The sequence below is a fragment of the Polistes canadensis genome, unplaced genomic scaffold (genome assembly GCF_001313835.1).
Source record: "Polistes canadensis isolate GaletaPanama2010 unplaced genomic scaffold, ASM131383v1 scaffold_204, whole genome shotgun sequence".
Lineage (NCBI taxonomy): Eukaryota > Metazoa > Arthropoda > Insecta > Hymenoptera > Vespidae > Polistes > Polistes canadensis.
Window position 1 is genome coordinate 67,569 of NW_014569751.1, and position 11,395 is coordinate 78,963.

Here is an 11,395-nt window from a genome sequence, read left to right on the forward strand (position 1 = left end):
GAACACGTATTTAATTTTGTCATAATTTTTCATTTCTTTTATTTTTTTTTTTTCTTTTTTTGGTTCAACGAGATAAATTCAAAATTTAAAAATACCGTAGAGGTTCTCTTCTTCTTTTTTTTTTATTTTTAAAAAGAAGAAGAAGAAGAAGTAGTAAGTGTATCTCGGTGAGACAACATTTGCACGATAAAAACTGTTACTATCTACTTCGTAGAGATTATATAAAGTTCTGAAACTCCAATGTATTCGGTTCAAAGTATGTATGCATCATATAAAAAGATAAAATTAATGACGTTTATAGAGAAATGATGACTAACAAAAAAAAAAAAAAAGAAAAAAAAAAAAAGAATAAACAAAATCATAGCCGTATTTAATTTCGATTAAAAAAAAATCAACAACGAAAAATGGATGGATGAATCAAACTTCGAGTTTCGATTATTCATAATCGAATCTTACGTGTACGACCTTCCTCATCTTCCTATTCCGCCCCCCCCCTACCCCTCCCCTCCGCTTAAACTTACTGTGTGAATGCACAAAGGTGAATAGATAGAAATAAAAAGAAAATAATTAGCAGTAATTGTGTCGGTTAATAGGTCAATGTCTAGATTAAATAAGTTTCATATTTATATGCGAATAAAATTTAACGATTGTAATTCTAGCGATCTCAGGTGTAGTTAACGCAGCATCTTTGTTATTGTAATATTCATGTGTGGGAAGAATACACACACACATATATATATATAGAAACGCATACAAATGCGCAATACGTGCAGTAGCAGCTACTGCACGTAACGAAATGTTTTCACACGAAATGTGTTGTATCATGAATGATCAAGCGAATAAATACAATAAATAATACTATTATATTATAATTATTATTATTAATAATATTAATCATCATCTTTATATATATATATATATATAAATATAAAATATAAGAGAATGGAATATATAAAAAGAATATGAGAAATCTAGAAAAGATATAAAGAGAAAGAGAAAGAGTGAGAGAGAAGAAGAAGAAGAAAAAAAAAAAACGTATTATTATTTTAATATCACCTCTCAGACATTGCTCACCTGTTGAAGGTTTGTTCGTATCGTTTGATCTCCCTGCGAGATAACTCATGGAATTCTGTATATACGTTAACAAATCTGTATTGTTTCTTAACTTCTTTACCCTCATCGAGATCCTCGTTGATCCGTTGCCTCCTGCTAAGAATATTACTGAGCTCAGGATCGACAGACATTTCTTCTTTTTATATATAAACTTTTTTTTTTTTTATTTAAATCGATTCTTTTTTTCTATTTTCTTCACTCTTCAAATCGAATGGAAAATATGAATTTGTTTCTTTAGAAATTTTTGAAATGATGTCCCCTTTTTATGGAAAAGATGAAATTTTCACGTTTATAATAGACAGGTAAAATAACACCAGAAAAATATTTCTTCTTCTTATTCTTCTTCTTTTAATTCGTTTGAACGTTTATGTGAAGGTAAATAATAACGTAACCAACGTAAGAGATCCTTGGATGTTTGTTTAAATCCTCGCTAAATTGTTCTGTCAAATTACATAGGACACAGTCAAACGAGAGAGAATAAGAAAGATAAAGACAGAAAAAGAAAGAGAGAGAGAGAGAGAGAGAAAGTGAAAAAGAGTAAATGAGAGAGAGAAAGAGAAGAAGAAGAAGAAGAAGAGAAATAAAAGACGAACCACACACCGCGATGAGACCACATGCACTGGCGTGCAATGACGGCGCGCCGTACGAATCGACTGGTACAAGCGCGGATTCGTTCCCAGGACCGTATCTGAAAAACACCGTTAAGGCGCTTACTTATACCACCCCCATTTTTTACCTGGATGTAATATATATATTTTTTTTTTATTTTCTTTTTCATATTATTTCTTCTATCTCATCATTATTTTATATTAGAATATTTATTTTGTAATATATATATATATCACAAATGTATAATAATAAGAATATTTATTTGTAATATAGAAGTATAGAAGAAGTAGAATAATATGAATATTTATTTTGTAATATATATATATATGTATCGAATAAAATAATCATTAATAATTTTTAGGTGAACCAAAAATTCGTGCGGTTGTTTGTTGCGTTACGCGTTCGGATAGTGGAATGTTTTTTTTTGTTTTCATAATTAATACGATTACTTTGTATTATACTCGATTGAAATATAAATTTTAATAAACTCACGAACTTTTGATACATTCTAATATTAGGGTATGTTATTTATTTAATATCATTTTATTTGTAAGATAATATAAGGATCTTACCTGCTTTGATGGAAGGTATATTATTCGTTGAAGATAATTATTGAATTGCGAAAAAAGAAAATTGCTGCATGATAATAAACGAGAAAGAGTACGTTTGAGTTATTTTATTGTTGATATAATGGAAAATATTTCCTGATTTTCTCTTTTTCTTTATACCTTTCGCGATTAATTTTCAATCGCGAAAGAACTAATATGCGCAGATTTTTTGCGCAACTCTAGTTATTATTATTTCAAATAATTCTATATAGGTTATCGAAGTTTGGAAAAAAAAAATCAATTAACTTATCGATGATATCTACAAGTTAAGGTAATTAACTGTTTAATTAATTTGTTGCATTATCAATTTGAATAAATGCAATGTCAATGCGTTGAAAAATAATTATTTCTGAAAAGAAATATTATCACACTTTTTTGGTTCTTCACTAATACGCTAGTACACTATTCTGATCGATTTCTTTGTTCATGTCATATTCAAAATATCAAAAAAGTGTGTATAAATTAGATTGGCCAATAAATTCGTGCGATTTCTTTTAAAAAATGACACATAAAAACGCATTAACTATTGGCTAACCTAATACTTTATATCAATTTTCTATAACCAATAAGAAGTTATCTTAAATATCAAAGTTCCTTTATATTTAATTTAATTGGCTATCACAGAACATAGTAACAAACTATGTATCGTTACGATTGGTTAAACTGAGTACAAGTTTATTAATATTGAACGACTTCCTGTGAGTGTTCATTTTACAATAATTATTCTAATAAATTAAATAGATAAGAGAGTGTTATTTAAAAAGAAATTATTTTATCGATTCAATTATATATAAACCATTCATAATTAATAATTTAGTTGGTTTGTTGTATTAACTAGTGGAATGCGTGTACAACCAATTACAATTTTAAAATTTAAAATACCCTATGATGTATCACAGTAAAATCCCTAAAAAAAACATGGCGATCATTTGAACGCGTATAGAAATATTTTACTTAGAAAAATATTATATATATAGCATCAAAGTTTGATAAAAATAACTTTCCTTACGGTAAACAATTAAATTTATTATCTACATACATATATATATATATTATATATTAATATCTATATTAAAATATTAGCACTTAAAAGAAAATTCAGTATTTCAACCACGGAACATTCACATAGAAGTAAGAAGAATTAATAACGCCATCTGGTATTATTTCCACTAAATAGAGAGAATTGGCTGTTCCAATTGGTACATAACGTTCCTCTGTTCATATCTCTCGTTCAGAATACTCGTTCTTTTACAAAAAAAAAAAAAAAAAAAAAAAAGGGAAAAAAAAAAAAATAGGGGAAAAAAAGAAGAAAAACAAGAGAAACCGTATGCAATATTTAACTTAGGTGGTACGTTGATCAAACGTTGGTTATACAAGGGTTGAATAGATTTTCCTTTTTAGATCGGTATATTAGAAGAAAAAGAAAACAATTAATAATACCAAATCAAAGAGAGCCAGAGTGATAAACGCAATTAAAGTTTAACAAACAACGTGTGAACGCGCGCGCGCGCACCCGAATCTTGGGAAGATCCTTTGAGCTTTCGTGTTACGTAGGGAAAACAGTGGAAGGAAGAGAGTGTGTGTGAGAGAGAGTAGTGGGCGGAATAAAAGCAAGCATGTTTGTGTGTGTGTGTTCTCTCTGACCGACCGATCGTGTCCATCACACATCGAGCAATTTCATTTTAATCTTTATTTATTTGTCACATTGCAATTATCTAAAAAGAAAGAAAGAAAGAAACGAAGAAAGAAATTAAAACAAAAAAAAAAATAAAGAAGATATATAAGGTTATACGTCGTGTGGGGTTTTTGTCATCCGCGTGTCCGCTCGTTGGTTGTATAACCCTTCCCCATTTGTGTTCCCCTACGTGGGGTTTTTGTCGTCGTGTCGTGTCGTACGTTCCTTCTCATTCAAGTTCATAATTCACCGTCGATCGAACGTCCCAATTGAAGGGGAAAAATAAAATATCGTCTTGGGGTATATTACATATTAGAAAGTTTTCATTTCTTTCTGTTTCTTTTTTTCTTCTTCTTCTTCTTCCCCTCCACTCCCTCACCCCGAATATAAATTAATATAAATGAATATTAGCGAGAACGTATTATTGTTACCATCGTTTCGTACGCGTGTGAAAATAACGTACCTATGAGGACCGAGGCGAGCTACGTAAGTCGGCAACATTTGACGATAGTGGATAGTTCGGAAATTGGTTTGTGAAGTTAATGAGTATGCCGACGAAAGGGAAACAGCACCACCTTGTCCACCATTACCATCATCATCATCATCAACAGCAGCAGCAACAACAGCAGCAGCAACAACAGCATCATCATAACCCACACCAGCAACATCCTCTTGTATTAAACGTTAACGTAAATAATCCTGCTGTTCATCACTTGTCCCAAGGTTATAGTACAACAGTTGTTGCCACGAGTACACCGCGTTATATTTCGAATGCAGGTGAGTCATTTTTATTATTATTCATCATGTTCACATTTTTTATTATTATTCATAATTTTATTCGTTTTTCCTTATTGACTATTTTCAACTTGAAATGCCAACTTGTATAAGAATGCTTTAGATGTGTATACATATATATATATAGATATACATATATGTATGTATCGCATGATAATCAAAATTTGAGGTTAGGATGGTCACGCGGGCCATGTGCCTGCTTGTAGTTATAGCAAGGAACATCACAAAAGAAACACTCATCGTTATATGATGCATATTTATGTATAATACACATATATATTAATATGTATATATATATATCTGAATGTGTTGAAATAATTATTTAAAAGTTTTAAATAAATTTGAATATACGTATACATATATTATATAAAAAAATATTATTAGAAAGGAATATAGAGAGAACAATAGAAAACAATTGTAATTATTTGATTTCTTTTAAAGAATATCTTTCTTTTCTTATCTCTTAAGGTAGTGTATGAATTTACTTAAAAAGAAGTTTAAATATTTATAAGATAGATTAAACTTGAGCAGCATAAAGCCAAAATTGAATAAAGAAGAAATCAGAGTTTTGGGTCAAATACATGATTGAATTTGTTTTTATCTTACAAAGATATCTGAACTTTGAATTAGAATGATATTATCTAGTAAATCGTAGTTATATAACAATTTTTTCTTTAGTTACATATACATATTAACAACTCATGTGATTTAATTTTTCTCTTTTTTGATATTTGTCAAGTATGCTTCTCGTGAAATCTTCTTCACTATCTATATCTTCTCGATACTGTATAAGAAATAGTATAATTCATAGTAGTATGTTTAAGTGGTAAATTCCAAAGACCTTGTGTAGTTATCACATTATGTTATAAAAAGAAAGAAAGGCCCCTATGTGTGGCTGTATATAGAAATCTAATTCGACGAATCAGATCGTTAGAAGATCCTTAAGTTATAAAAGGCGGCTAATACGAAACGTTGATCGTTTACAATCTCTTCTATTTAATTACAATTTTCAAATATAAATCATACTTTGTTTTTTTTTATTATTAAAATTACTATTACATGTATTAAAAAATGTATACGTGTATACATTTTATTTTGAATTTTCACAAATTTTCTTCTATTAATAATAAATACATAACACATAATGTATAGAATTCCTAAATTACGAATGAATACATTCAAACAATTAATTCATATGGCATAAAAAGAGGAAGAAAAAAAAAGTTACATATTACAATTTGCAAACCATATTGTCAATTAGGTTAGTATCATGACGTAGAGTGCATGGTTAATGCGCAAACCGAACGAAAACGAGCCCACTGAGGAGCATACCTTCTATTTTTCTTTTTTTCTCTCTCTCTCTTTTTTTTTTTTTGCAATTCATAGTAGTTATATCGTTGTTTGGTTGGTAAGACTTTATTCTCGAGACTGTATTCTCGCGTGTCCATCATCCGTTCCCCCGGCAGTTCAAAGTACTAAAAACGATAGTTACATAGAATTCGTTCATAAAGAAAGCATTATACATTTAAATTTCATTAAATATTATTTATATCATTTAATTAGTGTAACGTCACGGAATATATCGTTTAGTATTAAAACAAAAAAAAGGGTGTATTTAAAGAGAGATTATCTATTATAATAATTAAAAAGTATATTACTTACTACTCTAACTTAGCAAGTTACGAGCATATGGTTAAAAGTCACCTCGTGTTTGTTAAACGTGTGCGTGGCGTAAATAATCCAACGCGTGTTTTTCTTTTCCCTCCCCGTTCTCTGATTAAAAAAAAAAAAAAACAATTGTAATTAAAAGAAATAAAAGATAGAAAGGGTAGAAAAAAAAAAAGAAAGAGAGAAATCATTATTCGAAGATAAAAATTCCTAAGAGAGAGAAAGGAAAGATATATAAAAGATAATAGAAAAGATAATTATTATTTTCATTCATTCCTTTCACGTAATCAATCAGTAAATTAACAACGGTGATTCTTGCATTCAGATACATATATATATATATACATATATATATATAGGAAACATACGTGTGCAAAATCGCGATTGCATTAAGCAATCATATTTTATACAGGAACAGATATCAATATCTATAGAGATAGTGGTTATTAGAATTTTGAGATAAGTGACGATATTGTTAACAGTATTCGTGAGAAATTTATCGTGTTTTTAGTTCGTCGCGATTATTCCAAGGAAAAACAAGTTCAAAAAGTATTCGCCAAGTAAATTATATAATACTATTTTCTATCTTTTTTGTTTTTTTTTTTTTTTTGGTGGGAAAGGTTTTATCTTCAAACGATAATTTTCGGTTCGAAACCTCTCGTTCCACGTGTCTTAAGTTACTAGATTCGGATATTTTTGGTAATAAAGAAATATTTTTCGTTCTAGTTTTTTTGTTTTGTTTTTTTGTGACACGAATGTTAATAATTAGTGTTGACGGTATTTTTAAACATATATATTTATAAATCTCGTAACGGAGTGTGCACGCCGTTAACATGCGCTTAACCGTCAAGGACACGTGTCATCATTGACTTAGAGACTGCCTACTCGAACTGGACAAACGTCCCCACGACAGCACTGTACGACGGAAATGTCGACAATTGTAGGTAAGTTTGTTGAGAGAGTATATAACACAAATATAGGGTCTTATGTTTTTTACATTGTTTATATTATTTGTCTACTATACCATCGTAAGATCTGTCGAATGTTCGTCGAACTGATCTTACAAAAGAGAAAGAAAGAAAAAGTCTTGACTTTTACTTTTCTTTTTTTGCTTTTTTTTTTTTTTTTTTTTCTTATATATTAAAATGATATTTCGTTTAACATGATTTATACCGATTTATACTATCTTTCCATTCGTTATATTATGCAAATACGATATATAAAAATGCATTTTTAGTTTTATTCGTAAAAATTTATAGTAATTTCACGTGTAACTATTTGAAACGCCATAAGAGATAAGTAGAAAAATTAGTTGGATGCAATTGACCGAGATGGCGCTAGTTGCATTCTTTCTAATTGTTAGTTTTGAATGATATTGCGAGATGGCGCCACAAGTTATAAATTCGATTCTATATACTTGTTTTTATCATATATTTTTATTAATATATATATAATAATATATAAGAAAAATATTAATTTTAACATATTGTTTATTTAAATCAATCCTAAAACGTAGACTTGTTATTATTTTGAACGATAAAAAGCGAAAGAAAGTTTTTATTATTCGATCAGTTTATAGGGGTTTCAAAATTGCTAAAAGTAGATTGGGTTGGTTTTTCTTTTATTTTTATTGTTTAATTTAAATAATAAAAATGATCGACCAAATATAATAAATAAATATCACAATTTTCTCTCTCTATATATATAAGGTAAAATGTTAACGTTTTATAACCGGGTTGCACGGGACTAGATAAACGTACGCAATGTTCAATCGCGATTTTCAGGTGAAAGTCGGTTCAGGTAACAAACTGGAAGTTCGATAAAATCCGGATCATTATTCAGGTGACCAGGTAGAAAGAGAAAGACGCAGTTTATTTTGCGTTCGTCATATATCTTGCAATAATATTATTAATATCATTAGAGAAGATAATATTTAAGAAAAATTCAATTTCTTTTATTTTTTCGTATAATTGAAAAAATTCTTACGATTATCATATATTATTATTATTATTATTATTATAGAAAAAGATTTTCATTTGATTGAAAATTTTGATGCAAAAATAATTCAATTGAAGATATATATTTATTATATAAATACTTATAAAACACAAAATGACTATTTAAAGATTACATTATTGAGTACACACAGAGAATATAGTTGGCAAAGCGAAATGTAAAAGGATTAAAACTGGCGTGTAAAAAGAGAATGAAATACGATTAAGCTTCTCTCTCCGGATGTTCAGCGGCCTCTTTCTTGAGCGCGCGGCCTTGTCAGGAATGCGTATTTTCTACCGGTTCTCCGCGTACTTTACTCAAAGTATTGGTGTTACGAACGTTTGACATTTATCTGAAATATTTCCAAAAAGAAAATATCTACAATTATTATAATAATAATAATCATCAATATATCATTTCAATTATTATATTATCATATAATCCCACATTATTTTTTTAAACAATATTATCATACGATTTGACGAATATTAATTTAATTTTGGAATAAAATAAAATAAATATGGCCGCGCCATATTGGTACACACTTTATTAGGTGGGGGACATAATACATGATACGCTTATATTAAAATGTTCGGTTAAACATTGCAAAAAGAAGAAGAAGAGGAAGAATAAGAAGAGAAAAAAAAATATAACCGAACTGTGGTGGGAAGGGAACACTTTCAACTATCGATGACATAATCAAACGGTTTCTCTTGCACTATGCAACAGGCAGAATATAACGGTAAGGCGTTACTGTCTACACACACACATATAAATTCTTCATTTATAAAAGCATTAAGAACGAAACGCGACGACCAATCAGAGAACCGCGAATAAGGTCTAACCCGTGCTACGTGACATTTCTCATGATTACCGTTTTGGTCGGTCGAGGACTCGATTTACCTGATATAAAACAATACCGTATTTTATTATCATATGTCTCGAAAATAAAGAGAGAGAAAGAGAGATAGATAGATAGATAGAGAGAGGCCATACGATACTTTTTTTCCGATATCATTGTCCTGTTAACACAACGCTTAAATTAAATTCGTAGTCACGTATAAGATTAACGAAATACATACATATATTAAGTTCTCTAACTAATTTATAATAATTTCCTTCTTGTCCGTCGATAAAGAAGTTACCTTTACTGAATCATACACCTTTTTCAAGGAAACGAAATTACCGACTAGGTAAAGCTTGAAATGAATTTTATTTCAAAAAACAAACAAACAACTAACTCATACAATAAAATAAAGAACAAAAGAGAGAATATATTAAAAAAAAACAGAATTTTTTTTCAAAAAGAAAAAACAAACAACTAACTCATCGAATAAAATAAAGAACAAAAGAGAGAATATATTAAAAAAAAAACAGAATTTTTTTTCAAAAGAAAAAACAAACAACTAACTCATCGAATAAAATAAAGAACAAAAGAGAGAATATATTAAAAAAAAACAGAATTTTTTTTCAAAAAGAAAAAACAAACAACTAACTCATCGAATAAAATATAGAACAAAATAAAGAATATATATATTAAAAAAAAAGATTATTGCATTCTAACAAATTGTTATATCAAAAACCATATATTATCAATCTATATATCAATTCATCCATCTTTATTTCACCCTTCTTTCTCTTTCCCAGTTATTAGCCCTTCTCAATTTGGGTAAGGCTCTTGACCACGGTGTTGGCGACGGTGGTTAGGGGGTTCTGTCGGTGCCCAATTTCAGATGGTTTTCAGGGTTAGCACGCAATAACGCGTATTGCTTGCAAGAATATAAAGGCTGTTTGGCAAGGGGTGGCAGGCAGGGTTCGTTGCCCGGACGAGGGAGAGAAAGTCGGGGATATATCGACCCTCCTCTTCCTCCCTTTCATATACACCCCTCCTCCTCTCCTCTCCTTTCCTCGCCTTTCCTTTCCTTTCCTACTTCGTCCAGACGTTCGCACGTTCGTTCATTTCTTTCTTTCGTTGTGTCTGCTGCGTTGAATCTTCGTTTCTCTTATCTTCCTCAACCTCCTCTTCAAATTCTCCTCCCAAACCTCTCTCCCTTTTCTTCTTCCCTCTGACCCCTCCCCCTCCCCCTCTCCCACCATCCCAACCTCTCATTCCGGTAACCTCGTACTAAACGCCCACGTAGAGGAGAGTACTACTGCTCGACACCACGAGGTTTCCATGCTACCTTTCCAAGGTCAACGGCTCGAGGGCTCAAAGACCCCTGGAAAGAGCGACTTGTATGGTTCGTCTCTTCCTCACTTTCCCCCCCTCAGATCCCCTTTTCCTCCCCATTACTTCTACTCCTACTTCTACTTCTTCTTCTTCTTTCTGTTTTTCATGTTGATATCATGATGAAATTATTTTATTTATCGTTTATTATATATCATCGAATATTTGAATTGGGAATGTATTATATTTTGATAATAATTATGATTCGTGTATTTTTTAACATTATTCTTTTTATTTTATTTTATTTTATTTTATTTGTTGTTGTTGTTTAATATATTATTGTTGATTAACTTAATCGTGTATAGGTTTTTCTATATAATTATACAAAATTGATTTTTTCGTAATCCCAATTGTCGAAGTTGCATTTCGTATGGCTTGAATGAAAAAAAAATGTGTCCTGCTTGAACCGGATATTATTAGGAATTGTTGAAAAATCTTTGGGGTCAGTTGAATGCACAGTTTGACTGCTGCTACTTGCTTAAAAATTCCAATCGTTTCCGGAATCTAACTCAGATACCTGGAATTGAAAAATACCCTATCGATGAAACCCTATTTCTTATACCAGCTATATATATATATTTTTTTTTTTTCGATCGATCGGTGTGCAACAGAACCGTTTAACGAAAGAAAAACTATTTCATTCCATTCATATATTTATATATATGACACAGTTACACACATAAATGCAATTAATTATTAGAATTA

The 11,395-nt window shown here is 30.0% G+C and overlaps 2 protein-coding genes and 1 long non-coding RNA gene across 7 annotated transcripts in view; 1 reads left to right on the forward strand and 2 right to left on the reverse strand.

Moving 5' to 3' along the window:
- The window catches only part of LOC106789809 (EF-hand domain-containing protein D2 homolog), a 12,192-nt gene extending 10,403 nt beyond the window's left edge, over nt 1-1,789 (reverse strand). The window contains exons 1-2 of one of the 2 annotated variants that reach the window (XM_014754311.1): nt 1,707-1,789; nt 1,075-1,553 (exon numbers count right to left, since the gene is read on the reverse strand). In XM_014754311.1, the coding sequence (XP_014609797.1) occupies nt 1,075-1,244 (170 nt within the window). In that variant the 5' untranslated portion in view covers nt 1,245-1,553; nt 1,707-1,789. The remainder of the gene's footprint in view (nt 1-1,074; nt 1,554-1,706) is intronic. The other variant, XM_014754312.1, reaches the window with a different exon arrangement.
- Nucleotides 1,790-3,641: 1,852 nt separating this feature from the next.
- The window catches only part of LOC106789796 (eukaryotic translation initiation factor 4 gamma 3-like), a 46,124-nt gene continuing 38,370 nt past the window's right edge, over nt 3,642-11,395 (forward strand). For 2 of the 4 annotated variants that reach the window (XM_014754282.1, XM_014754284.1), the window contains exons 1-2: nt 3,642-4,305; nt 4,417-4,782. In XM_014754282.1, coding sequence (XP_014609768.1) covers nt 4,548-4,782 — 235 coding nt within the window. In that variant the 5' untranslated portion in view covers nt 3,642-4,305; nt 4,417-4,547. Of the gene's footprint in view, nt 4,306-4,355; nt 4,783-7,297; nt 7,413-11,395 lie in introns of those variants that run through there. The other 2 variants (XM_014754283.1, XM_014754287.1) reach the window with 2 other exon arrangements.
- Nucleotides 6,145-6,621, reverse strand: LOC106789797. The gene is made up of 2 exons (XR_001382033.1): nt 6,463-6,621; nt 6,145-6,275 (listed from the first exon to the last, which is right to left on the reverse strand). It is a non-coding gene; the product is annotated as an uncharacterized LOC106789797 (long non-coding RNA).